We start from the raw sequence: 14,072 nt of genomic DNA on the forward strand, positions 1-14,072 counted from the left end.
CCAGCCTCTACCAGTCCTCCGGAGCTGATTGTTACTTTCCTTTAAGTTTGGCAGAGCTGTTCACTGAAAAAGGAGGTATATAAAGTTACAGGGAAACAAGTCCTTTTAAAAACAAAATTAAAACATGCAAATCTCATCCCTTACATTTTTTGCTCTTATCTGTGCGGTTAAGGTTCTTTGCATGCATTCTGTCTGGTGAGGGAGATGCTGCGTGTGTCCAGGTGTGCTACTGGGCAGCTCTTCCACACTCCGTGTTGAGTGACGTCACGTTGGTGCTGGAGATCAGCCACGGTGAGGAATGGGCAAATGCGGGAAAGCAGGCCCTTTATTTTTTTCCCCTGAGATAACAGGTCGTCTAGCGTTTATCAACAGGACCCGTATGTGTTTATGTAGAAGAGCCTTATCAGTCACTATTTTGAGAGTAGATACTCTGTGTCCCCTCCAGATAAAGGATGCATGTTATGTGTTCTCCAAAACAAGGTCCTAAGAATATGGCTTATATCATCTGGAAACAATTTGATTTTTTTTAAGTGGTAATCATCTTTTTATGTTTTAATTTGCTGATTAGCCAGTATTTGGAAGACTCCACAGCCCCTGTTGGAATGGACACAGACTTGGAGTGAGGGGGAGAGGTTTCCCCTTAGAACCCTGGGCGGCATGGTGACTGGGCAACATGGCCACGTGCACCAGCCTACCCCCTCAGTCCAGGAAGCTGGGGATGCAGACGGCAGTGGGAGGATCCATCCCAAGGTGGAAAGGCACGCATGCTTCACCTGTCTCTCAGCGCGGCCCAGGACGGGCTGCAATCCTAGGCTTACCCCAGACGAGCAAATCCCTGACTTGCTTCCCCCTTTCTCCTGTTGCTGCACACAGCTTAAGCAGATGTGTTTCATTTTCTTGGTTTCCCAAGTAAAACAGGAAAGAGGCCCAATGCATTTTGTCCTCTGGGACACAAATGCCCTGCTTCGCTGTAGATTTTGATGGTTGGCTGTCACGTGGTCTGTCCCAACACGCTGCCCGTGGCCCTTAGGGTACCTGTTGATCCCTGCATGGCAGGACCAGGCCCCTGGGGTCAGAAATCGAAGCTCTTGCCCAGAGGACACAGCCTCCCTGGAATTGCCGAGGCCAGAGCTGAGCCTTCAGTTATCCTGCCACTGGATTGGTTTTGCTGCCGGGCCTGGACACGCACCCACCACCGGCTTCAGTGTGGGGCTCCAGACAGGACCTCACCACCCGAGGCCTGCTCTGCCTCTCCCAACCCACCACGGCCATTTCTGACTGGCACTGGCTGCCTGCTCTGTTCCAGCGTGAACTTTCCCTGTCCCTGATGGCACAAGGACCTATGGACAGACACTGCACTGAAATAGATTGGTTGTAGAGAAAACCTCATTTCTCCAGAAAAAAATAATTACCCAAATACTGCTTATTTCTGACCAAAAGTCATCTCTGTGTTTTATCTTATGACTCCCAGAATAATGTACAACTCGCCCTGACGCAGGAAAGGGCCCCTGTTATGAGCCTCTCACAGGCTCCTGACCACACATTTTGTAATGAAAGGAGCTGTAAAGCATCCTTCTGTGCTTTCCACAGAGAGGGAGACAACTTGGATGTGTGCCAATGCCACACTGGGACATCATCAGCCCCTGATGCCCTGCAAGCCTGTGGGTGCCCTGAAATCAGACAGCCCCTTATTGACGTTTGAAAAAAAAAATACGCATTTGAATGTGTTTTGGGCTAGCATACTACGAACTGGAGTGGGCAGGAGACCATGGTGCACAGTGAGGAAGACCTTGAGTGGTGAACTCCAACGATGTGCCGGAAACTCCGGCCAGGAAGAGGGTGGGCAGTGGTGTTCAGTGGGAGCAGACTGTGTAGGAAGCATTAGCATCTGGAATATGTCTGCATACGGTTTGTAGGATTCTTTGATTTAACAATTAACTATTAAAATATTAAACATCAAGGAATGCCCATCATAGTTGTCTTTTTAACTGCTTTCTGAGAAATGGTTGGTATTTTGAAGCTAAAATTTCTTGTCAGCACAATGAAGATTTTTGTAAAAAAACAAAAGAACGACTAAAAGAGTATCTAGAACCATCAATGATTTCATGTTATCATGAGTACAAAGTAAAATTTATGAGATATAATCCTAAAGGTCTGTTTCCAGTTTTCTTTGGCCTATGATCCAGTTTTCTTTTGGAGTGCCTAGATATTGCCGGATTGGAAATAACACATTCTGAGTCAGTGAGACTTCCCTAAAGGCCACTTGGAAGATTTTCACTCCTGACTCTGGTTGTTTTCATCCTACAGTGTGGATCTGGGGTCAGCTTGAAGCTGAAATTTCCTACCACCTTTTCTTACCAGGCGGAAATGTCACCTGGCAGTAAATTACATTCCATGACTCCCTGAGTCTTTCCAGAACCCCACACTTACTCAGCCTTACTCTCTTTGCCTTTCAGAATATGACCTGGTGTCTCCCTATGAGGTTGACCACAATGGAGACTATGTGTCCCATGAAATCACGCACTCTCGGAGGAGGAAGAGGGGGCTGGCCCCGCTCAGGGTAGAGTCTCTCCACCTTCGGCTGAAGGGCTTCAGGCACGACTTCCACGTGGAGCTGAAAGCTTCCAGCAACCTGGTGGCTCCCGGATTTATCGTGCAGACACTGGGGAAGGGAGGCACGAAGTCCGTGCACACCTTCCCGCCTGAGGATTTCTGTTTCTATCAAGGCTCCTTACGATCCCACAAAAACTCCTCGGTGGCTCTCTCAACGTGCAAAGGTTTGGTGAGTACGGCTTGGGTGCCCATGGTGTGTGAAAGGGGAGGGGGTGCAGTTTCCCTTGAGGGATTGTAGCTGGTTCTGTTATTATGGCAGGACAAATCTCTTTGGTCTGTAAAAGCAGGAGGAAATCGCCAAATAATACTGTCTAAAATATGTCATTCTGCCTCTTTTGGTGCATTTGGCGGCAGCGCACACGCCCAGACTTAACGTTGTTGTTTGTACAAGAACTTGGGAAGAGCACAGCATGAAGACTGCTCTTCGAACTCATGGCCAGGTCTGATGTCACAAACTCTCCAGGGGACGGTTCCACCATAACTTACTGGCCCATTGCTAGTGCTGCAGGGATGTCTTCATTCCAAATGGAACAACACTGGGAAACTGATTGGCCAGCTGGATTATTTGATCAGGTGCTTGGAAGCACTTTGGAAGGATGTGTTGAGGATCACATACTTACAGATCAGGGTGTTTGCCCAAATGCGGTGATGAATCCATAGCCAGGCAGTCCAAATCTTGTGGGACCAATGATTCTTTGGTACTTCCCCATTTTCTTAGTATCTGATGTAGACACTGAACATCACTTGAATGCTTCCAGTGATCCCATTTGTTGGGACCATATAGTGAGGAGTATCTGGCCCCATTGAGAAGATGCCTGCATTCCTCAGGCTACCCCAAGCCAAAATCTCAGTGCCTTGTCTTTTAATTTTCTTAAAATATTTCCATATTTTTAGGGAAGAAAACCTTAGTGGATACTTAGAGTCTTGAGTACATAAATCGGTCATACACAGATGAGTGAGACATGATTTAGTTAGCTAAGCAAATGTGTGTGGCCAAAATCCTTTAAGGTCTTGACCATAGTAAAGTTTTGGCAAATAAGTTTTTGAACATTTATTACATTTCTAGAAGATGCTTTCAGTCTGTCTTAAGTGTCTTTCTCTCTTTGGAAAGAGGGAATTCAGACTCTGCATCTTAGAAGGATTTTGTGCACAGGTGTGTGGATTTTGGATGCTGAAGGGGCATTCATAACCAGACCCTTCAAATACTATGTATGTGCAAATGCTAAATCTCATTAAAATTTTTCAAGAAAATATTAACACCTGCTTTTCAAGGGAATTTGGAGTGGGTTGATTCCACATCTACTCTAATTTGTAAAGGGCTTTTGATTGGAGAATGGTTACAACAGGGTTTTGCCAATGACACGGTGGTGGTGATTTGGCATAAATTTTAGGATTGAAGACAATGTGGCTGATTTCTTCCATGTTCTCCCAAGAAAAACAGATCTTCCTTAATGAAAGAGCTAGAACTCTTCATATAATGCACTAAAGGAAGAGATCTCTTCCTTGGCTTTCTTTCATAAAGGCTCGGACTGGAAATGGAAGCCATCTGTGCTGTAGGGAGGTGTGCCATGCCTTCAGAGCTCATAGACTTGGATTTATTTGTGAGATTGGGCGAGGTGCTTCCCGTTAACCCAGCAGGGGTCCAGGCTTACTGAAGCTGGGGTCTCTGTGAGCCAAGGCTCTCCCTCCCGATGGCTGAGCCCTGCCCTGGACTCTGTCCCATGAGCAGCAGCTTGAGATTTCTGGTTCTCTTTGATCTCCATGGGAGTTAATGGCACAAGTCATACATGACAACTACACGTGAGATAAAGAAGTGAAAAAGAACAGAAAAAAAAAAAACTTCTCTGGATAACGAACCCTGGAATTTAATATTCTGGTCACTGGACTAGAAATCTGTATGCTTTCCCCGTTAATCTTCCAAAGGCATTTAATCCGCTTTCACTGATGCTTTGTCTGTAGATGACACAACAGAAATGACTGCAACCAGACTTATGACTGTGGGGTTCAGGGGCATTTGCTATATGATAGGACAAATCAGAGGCATTTTAAAGGAGAAAAAGGGAGGATGAGAAGTCCCCTTTCATTAGCCAGATAATAAAAAATATTGAATGGGATCGTCCCTCAAGCAGCTGTCAGGTCCTTTATTTCTTTCTTGATTGATGGCTCCCCAGTTGCTCATCTATCAAATCTCTTAAGGTATGAAGAGAAATGACATGTTTTTACATTAGAGGATGGCTCCATTTTTGTTCTTGTTGTTCTTGGGGTTTTTTTGTTTTTTGTTTTTTTGTTTTTGCTTTTGGGTTTTATTTATTTATTTTTTTGGTTCTAATTAAAGTCCCAGGTTCATCTCAATTAAGCTTTTTTCTTCTCCTCCTCCTCCTCCCCCTCCCCCTCCCTCTCCTCCTCCCTCTGCTTTCCCTCCCCCTCCCCTTCTCTCCACCTCCTCCTCCTCCTTCTTCTCTCCCTCTCAATGTTTCTGGTTGACCCAGCTATTTGCTGGAAGTCAGGTGCCCGTAGAATTCTCTTTGGTTTGACTTGTTGTCTCTCACACACCTTTGTAGATCCTAGCAGAGAAAGCATTTGGAATACAAGATCCTTGGGAGGGGAGAAAAATAAAAATAGATATCCTAGTCTCCTGGTTTTATCTGCAGTACGGAAGTCGTAAGCTAAACTATATTGCTTAACTAAGAGTTTAATACCTTCAGGTAGAGAACATGGCTGACTGTTGTGAGACAATGTGATTTCTGATGCACAGATAGGTACTAATTTTTAAAAATATTTTCTGATGGACAGTTTTCTCCCATGGTTCTCAGCTTTTGCATTTGGAAGCACTTTGCTGTAGTTCTTTAAAAATGAATATGAGGAACACCATCAAAGTTAAGAGCTGATGGCTTTATTTATAGTAAACAAATATTCTTGAAAACTAAAATGAGTGCTTCCCTAAGGGTCTCGCGAATAATGAACGTGCTTCAGACCTGTGTTGTCTGATGAGAGAGGCAGGGAATGGGCAGTGTCACTACAGGGATGAAATAGGACACATCTGGATGCCCCGAGGGGCAGAGAGAGTTGGCATGCTGCCTTGCTGGGAGGGGGCAGCATCTCTGTAAGGTTCTGGAGTAGTTTTGTCCAAGCTGAACCCTCACGGTAGAATCAGGGTGTGACGCCTGGCGGAGGAGGCATAGACAGTCCCAGGAAAGCCTGCTAATATCCGTCAAGGTCATGGACTTCTCCACTGTACCATCCGTAAACCCTAGAAAGACCTCTAACGTCATCCTGATAATTGCCACCAAGTACCTTGACTCAAAGTATTTCATATTTCACTAAATAAGATTATTTTTTTAAAAAGGCAGTAAGTATAATTCTTACGTCTTTACCTAATTGATGTCACAGGTCTGTTGTGATCACTAGGCACAGGCACATGAAGTGTGACACACGGCAGGTGCCTTTCCGGAATGACTGCGTTAGTGACAGCACAGGAAACAGCGATGCCCGGGACAGTAGCAGAAGGTGCGACCTTAATTCACTGAGGACTTTGTGCCACGTGTTTGGCTAACCGCCTCACATTTGTTATGTCACTTAGCCTAATGAGGTGCCAACAAATAGGTTCTATTTTTTTTAAAAGACAGTGTTTTTGATATGTAATTCATAGATCATAGAGAATCCCCCCGCCCTTTGGAAATGTGTAATTCAGTGGTTTGTGGTCTATTTGTACAGAATTCTAGAAGCCTCACCACACCTAATCTGAGACTCTGCATAACCCCAGAAAGAAACCCCTGACAGTCCCCATCCCCTCAACCCCCATCAGTCCTAGACCCCACTAATCTCACTTTCTATCTCTATAGATTTGCCCAATATGGTAATTTCTCATAAAAGGAACCGTACAACATGTGGTCTTTTGTGACTGGCTTCTTTCACTTACTATAATGTGTTCATGTTTCATCCACATTGTAACACGTATCAAAACTTCATTATTTTGGGTCTCCTGGTGGCTCAGTGGGTTAAGCCTCTGCCTTCTGCTCGGGTCATGGTCCCAGGGTCCTGGGATCGAGCCCCACATCGGGCTCTCTGCTCAGCAGGGAGCCTGCTCCCGCCCCTCTCTCTGCCTGCCTCTCTGCCTACTTGTGATCTCTGTCTGTCAAATAAATAAATAAATCTTTTTTAAAAAATTCATTATTTTTAATGCTTCATAACAACCTGTTACACATATATAGCACATTTTTTATTTATCTTTGTGGCAGTTGACGTATATTATCGTTCGTGCTCTTTTTGTTTGTTGTGACTCGTGCTGCTACTTGTGCACAGGTTCTCTTGGAGACACGCATTTCCTTGCTCCCGTGTTTATACCTAGGAGTGTAATTGCTGGGTCCTCTGGAAATCCTGTGTTTAACATTTAGAGGAATTTCTAGACTGTTCCACTTAGCTTTCCCATTCTGTATCCTCCCAGCAATGTATGCGGATTCCAACTTCTCATCCTGGCCAGCTCTTGTCCCCTCTTTCTATCCCAGCTGTCCTGGTGAGTATGAAGCGGCAGCTCGTTGCGGCTCTGAGTGGTGGATGCAGATCATTGGGAGGCAGCTTGGAGGTACTCATTCTCGGTATCGTTTAGTTGCTGGTTTTTCCTTGCAGCACTTTGACAATGCCCTCCTACTTCGTCTTCACCCTGTTGTTCCTCAAAAGTCCGCTGTTAATCGCACTGCAGTTCTGTCGCACATAGGAGTTAGGTGTTTTTGTTTTTGTTTTACGATTGTTTCAAGATTTTATTTTTGTCTTTGTCTTTCTACATTTTTACCGTGGTGTGTATGCGTGTGGGTATCTTTGTGTTCATCCTGCGGTAATCCCGTTATTCATACATCAGTGTGCTTAATGCTGTACTCATTTCCCTTCATTTGTTTTTCCCTCTGTGAGCTTCAAATTACAATATCTTTGGTAATTTATCTTCAGATCCATTGTTCTCTGCTGGCAGTTCGAACCTATTATGTTTCTGTAGTAACATCATTTGGGATGTTGTACTTTTTGACTCCAGAATTCCCATTTGGTTATTTTTTATAATTTCGCTTATTCTGTAACCCTTTAGATGCAGTTCCCTTTGGCTCTGTGGACACATTTATAATAGTTGCTTTGATGTATTTGTCTGCTAAGCCCCACATCCGCGTCCTCTCAAAAGCAGTTACGGTGCTTGTCTGTTTTCATGTGGAAGGGTCACACTTTTCTGTTTCTGTGCATGTTTCATAATTTTCTGCTTAAAAATATATATATAATATATAATATAATAAAATAAATATATATAATTTATATATTATATTATATAAATAAAAATAAAACATGTTCTCTGCTAGAGAACATGTTACAGGAACTCTGGAGATACTAGCCACACTCTGCCCCTCCAGGGCTTGCCTTTTCCTATCGGTGGCGCTCTGGATGCAGATGTTGGTGCCTGGTCTTCTCTGCTCCGCTTCCTGGCCTGCAGCCTGTATGTCACAGGAGAGCTGGTGCAGGGCTGTTAGGGCTTCATTATTCTCAGCCTGCTGGGCCTGGACTATAGCTTCCATCCTAAGGGTAGGGCCTGCCTGTAGAAGACAGACTGGTTCTCATGGCCATGCCTGCCTCATACAGCACTTCTACAATATAGACCTAAGGAGAGGAGAGATGCTGGTGGCTTGTTTCTGCTTATATGAAAACGTAGTTCTAGAATGGACATTCGCAGAGCAGGGAGCCTTTGTCTTCTTGGTGGCACAGGCCTGGCATAGAACTCTGTCACACTGACTGGGGGCAGGGTGAGTATGTGACTAGACTGTGGCTCAGATGTCACCAAATGTCACCATTCTTTCTGAGATTAAATTAAATTCAGTAGCTGATTCTCCACTCTTTATGCCTTTAAGAAAATTTACAGACTTTAAATGGCTTCGCTGTGTGGGGCGTGTGTGTGTGTGTGTGTGTGTGTGTGTGATTTTCAGGAATTAAATGATCATTTCACTAGAGAGCAGATGACCTCACCCCTCACACTTCCCTCCAGGAAGTCAGTCTCTACTGGATGCTATTGTTAACACATTTTACAGATATTGCCCAAGACCACTTTATTTTCCCCATTTTACAGATGACTCCCAAGATAATTCTTTCAAGAGTGGGTTTGAGCCTAGGTAGCCTGAGTCAAGAACCAGCACTGCAAACCACAGAATTCTTGGGCTTTCCAGCATCACCAGGTTATTGCTGCCATAAAGGGACCTAAGGTCATTTACATGAATTTTCATGGCATCACCTTTGAACACTCCCCTAAGCGGTCATGATTTTCTCCTTCAGTTTCCATCTCAGGGCTACCTTCCTCAGCATGTAGTCCTCTCAGAGCTTAGGATCCCCATTTATACTGTAGCAGGGGCTTCTCTTAAATATATGTGGATTCATTCCATAATTATTTATTTATAGGTTTGTTTGTGAGCTCTTCTAAAAACCTTGTTTCATTTGTCTTTGTATCCCCACGTTCTGTTAACATAAACTGATTATTTTTTTGCTTGCAGTGAACCCTTACATTTCAAATTTACAAAAACATATTATATTTTCTCAACCTCTGTTTCTAGGTACAAATAACTATACAATTAATTTTAGAATTCATTTCATCTGATTTCTTTCCATGGCTATTTCCAAACACCTTGAATTTTCTGTTGAAGCTCATACTTTACTCGGAATTTTTTTTTAAGATTTATTTATGTATTTGTGAGAGAGAGAAAGAGTAGGGGACAGGGGCAGAGAGGGAGAGAGACAGAAGCAGACTCCCTGTTGGGCAGAGAGCCTAATGTGGGACTCGATTCCAGGACCTAGAAATCATGATCTGAGCTGAAAGCAGATGTTTGCTTCACCGACTGAGCCACCCAGGTGCCCCTGGGTGAGAAATGGTTTCCTCAGTAAGGTTTCTGAGGAACTATTTTTAAAAACTCCCATTAGTCAGTACCGTTAATGAGTCTCCTTTAGATAAGTATGCTGTTGCATATGAGAGGATTAGATTTTCTTAAAGGATTTTATGCAAGTTCCATACTTGGATTATCACTTTAGCTCCCCCCTCCATAGAGTATCAAATCTGTCAATTACCCTTGGCCCAAAATCTGTGTGAAATTTTGCTTCTCCTTCTTACAGCATCATATCTCTTAAAGCTTAATGCACAGGCTATATATCACTTCTCCTAAAATCTAATTATTCTCTTGTTTTCAACAATGTTGGAAAACTTGTAAATGCCACAGTTCTCACGTGTGTTTAAGAATTCCCTGCCTTGGTTGGGGACTTACTCAGGGCCCTGGTTTCAACTGTCCTAGGTTTGATTCCCAACCTCAGACTCCAGGGAGTCTCTGGAAACTCCAGTCATTGAGAGTTTTTCTACAGCACCCAATAAATCCTAGGAAACTGTCTGAAATATTGCCAGACTTTTAACTGACTTTGAAAAATGTCCTGGAACCAGGGAAATAAAGCAGGAGCAGAAGCGGGAAACCAACACAGGAATGGTTAGAAGAGATCATAGGAGTTTTTAAGAGCAGCGTCCTCATCCGGGAAGCCTGGTGATGGCATAACCAGGTTGAAGATATGTCAGTCTTGGGAGGTATGTAATACAATTATAGAAAAGCTAAGGTTTTTAGAGGAAGTAGGGCTAGAGTTGGTAGTTATTAGGAAATTGAAACGTGAGTGTGGGGAACCAAAAGAAAGCTCTGGATAATTACATATGTTTCTGCTAGTTCCTTAATAAGTACAGTAAGAGGCACCTGAGTGGCTCAGTTGGTTCAGCATCCGATTTCAGCTCAGGTCGTGATCTCAGGATCGTGAGATCGAGCCCCGTGTTGTGCTCTGCACCTAGTGAGGAGTCTGATCAAGGCAACATTTAGATAATCTTTCACACTTGAGGTGACCACAGATTTTTTTTCTCTTAGCTTGCCATTCATTATAAGCTAAAATGAGATGATTAAAGGATTTTAATTATAAGATCCATCGTTTTGTTCCACTTCCCTTTTTTCCAGGTGTCGACCCTGAGCTTCAGGGCTATGCAACTGACATGGCCAGTGTTCAAAGCCAGGTGGATTTTTTTTTTTTTTTAAGATTTTTTTGGACCCTTTACCGTGACTTCATGCCAAACACAGATAATGATCCTAATATGGATCAAGGAGCCAAATGGAATACTTCAAACAGTGAAACTTCTAGAATAAAACATAGAAGAAGATATTTGTGACCCCCCCGATAGGCAACGTTTTCTTAAATAAGACTTATTTTATTTATTTGACAGAGAGAGTGTGCAAGCACAAGCTCCCTGCGAGCAGGGAGCCTGCTGCAGGGCTCAGTCCCAGAACTCTGGGATCGTGACCTGAGCCAAAGGCAGATGCTTCACCGACTGAGCCCCCCAGGCACCCCAAGGCCAGGCGGATTGAGAGGTGTAGGACCCATGTGTTCAGATTCTCCATCTGGTGACATTTTCACTAAACACACTGGATGTCATTACTTGTTCACATACTGAGGAACCAGTTGAAGGAGTGTGAATGTTGGAATCTGTACCAGAGATTTTACGGATATAGTAACTGTGTCTTTGTTCTGCGATCTGGGCCAGGTAGCAGTGGGGAGAGGACAGATGGCAGCCTTCCCTTGTGACTAGAGTTCAGTACTCCAGATGTCCCTAATCAGGAGGGGGGGTGTTTCCCCGTCACCCCAAGAACAGCCCTGATACAGCACTCATGGTCAGTAGAATATTTGGTGAAAGGATCAGCAGAAGGTGGTCATGTCCACAACCACTGGAGCAGGATTTTCTTCATGGGCAAGATCTGCCCGAGCCAACCAGATTGTTCTCTCTGGAGAAGAAGGAACGTGATCCCTGTGGTCATTTCCTCTGGGGGATGCTCCAAGTCTGGCATTTTCTGGAGAACAAGGATATCCAAAGTCTGCTTTTGCAGGGAATGACTATTCAAGAGTAAGCCCAGCCCCGTCTGGAGAATAAAAGAGGCCAGATGAAATCATGCTCTTTAAAGTAAGATCCTGCTGCCTGAGGTTCAGCCAGAGCTGGAGGGTCTTTTTCTCCTTAAATGTCATTTTCCCTGACCCACACCTCTAAAATTGCCCACTCCTCCCCCTCCCGTATCCTTCCTATCCTCTTCCCTGCTGTGTTTTTCTTCATATTTATTGTTATCTGTATCATTGTCAAGCTAGCACACAGACACCACACAACTTGAAAAGAGAGAATTAAGGCAATGCATAAAGTAGATATTAACTGAAAAATTACAAAGAGAACAGGAAAGCTTTGCAAGATAACAAAGGTAAGAAGCAGCTACTGCTCCTGGGGCTGAGGAAACTGAGCAAAGAAGTTATGGTTATTACAGTTCTTCAGCGAGGCCCAAACTCCTGAGCAGGAGCGGGCCGGCTGGTGCTGGACTCTTGGGGGGTGTGCTCGGCCTTCAAGTAAACTGGAAACTGGAGCGGCTACTGCCTGGTGAGCGGGCTGACAGACTCAGGAAGCACTGTGGAGGTCCCCATGGGGCAGGCAGGAGGTCCATGGTGGGGGGCAGACAGGAGGTCAGATAGGAGGTCCACAGGGTACAGGTAGAAATCCCATGGGGGACAGACAGGAGGTCCACCACAGGGCAGGCAGGAAGTCCATGGGGGGAGGCAGGAAGTCCATGGGGGAGCAGGGAAGAAGTCCATAGGGTGGCAGACAGGAGGAAGTCCATGGGGGGGGAAGCAGGAAGTCCATGGGGACAGGCAGGAGGTCCAGTGGGAGACAGACAGGAAGTCCATAGGGAGGAAGACAGGAGGAAGTCCATGGAGGGAGGCAGGGAGGAAGTCCATGGGGGACAGGCAGGAGGTCCAGTGGGAGAAAGATAGGAAGTCCATAGGGGGGCAGACAGGAGTTCCACCGCGGGACAGACAGGAGGTCCGTAGGGAGCAGGCAGGAAGTCCACGGGGTGGGGGGACAGGCAGGAAGTCCACGAGTAGGGGCAGACAGGAGGTCCATGGGGATGGTGGGCAGAAAGGAGGTCCACAGGGGCCGGACGGAAGGAACAAGTTTTTCTACCTTCTTTGGTCTGTCCGGTCCTTCTCTGTACAATCTATGATCCGAGGTGAAGAGTGAGCAGGTGGCGAAGCAGAAGTGGGGTTTATAGAGCTCCATCCTCAATGTCACAAAGCAGAGTTTAGGAGGGGAGCTGGAGCCAAGGATGATTTCTACGAACTATCGAGCTACTGTGCCAATGTTGAGCATGTAGCAGGAGTTTATGTCTCTTTCTTGCTTTATCCCCAGCATTGTCAGAATGCATGGCACACAGTAAAGCCCTCAAAATTTTATTTGATGAATGAGAGATTTTGGGGGGACAAAATAGTTCTGGTGTTTTACAGAAATCATTGCACAGCCACTGGTCTGAGGGAGAGGAAAATGGAGACTCAGAAATAGAATAGTAGAGACACATGGCAGCCCTGTCTAGGGAAAGACTGGACCTTAAGAGCTCGACGTCCCCGGGCCTGGGAGCAGGCTTGTTGCTGGGCGGGAAGGGGGAGATGTTTGGCCCAGTGCATGCACACATTCCCTCCCTGCACTTGCCTGTGCTAGCCTGGTTCACTGATGTGACGAAAGTGAAGTCTCTTGTGCTGTTTGCCTGGTGGCTGAAGAAGCACGTCTCCTCGGTAGGTTTGACGCTTGTCTTTCAGGACTTCTTACACAGGGGTAAGCGGGTACTCAGGGGCTTGTGTGTGCACGTGGGGGCTTGTGTTTCTAGCGTCCATGTAAATTACTCTGGAAGGGGAGATTAAATATCCTCACTAAGGGCTGAGGCCAGACTCTGTAGCAAAGTGAGTTTATACACTGTGGAGTCCTGTCCTTGCTTACCTGGGACAGTAGCTATCCTCAGGATCCTGACCCCACTCTCAGGTTCCTTGAGTTTCAGAACCCCACTGAAAGCCACTGGAAACATTTGCTGTTCTGTTGATACTCCATTCTCCTCTTCTTCCAGGATGTATCATTTTTGCTGATTTGGATCCCTCTGTTAATGACAGTGATCATCCTTTGTCCTTTTTTTTTTTTAAGATTTTATTTATTTATTTGACAGACAGAGATCACAAGTAGGCAGAGATGTAGGCAGAGAGAGAGAGGAAGCAGGTTCCTGCTAAGGAGAGAGCCTGATGCAGGGCTCGATCCAAGGACCCTGAGATCATGACCTGAGCCGAAAGCAGAGGCTCAACCCACTGAGCCACCCAGGTGCTCCTAAAAGTTACCAGCTTTAAAACAAAAATTAAATTAAACTAGGACAAAAGTAAAAAAAGGATCCATATGCTGTTACTCACCAGATTTACAGTAATGCTAAAATGGTTGGCTGCCTTTAGTTTAAGAATGGTATTAAAATGACAGAGAACTTCAATAGGCAATGATGTGATATCAACCACCCCAATTTTCTGTCATTGAGTAATTGTATCTTCAATCTTTAAGACATTAGAAATTTGGAGCGAAACAA

General features: G+C 45.0%; 1 protein-coding gene across 1 annotated transcript in view; it reads left to right on the forward strand.

Moving 5' to 3' along the window:
* LOC111153406 (ADAM metallopeptidase with thrombospondin type 1 motif 16) overlaps nucleotides 1–14,072 on the forward strand; it is a 151,164-nt gene that overhangs the window by 4,431 nt on the left and 132,661 nt on the right. The window contains exon 3 of the mRNA XM_022512422.1: nucleotides 2,457–2,782. Coding sequence (XP_022368130.1) covers nucleotides 2,457–2,782 — 326 coding nt within the window. The remainder of the gene's footprint in view (nucleotides 1–2,456; nucleotides 2,783–14,072) is intronic.

The sequence above is a fragment of the Enhydra lutris genome, unplaced genomic scaffold (assembly GCF_002288905.1).
Source record: "Enhydra lutris kenyoni isolate GAN:26980312 unplaced genomic scaffold, ASM228890v2 scaffoldscaffold32, whole genome shotgun sequence".
Classification (NCBI taxonomy): Eukaryota; Metazoa; Chordata; class Mammalia; order Carnivora; family Mustelidae; genus Enhydra; species Enhydra lutris.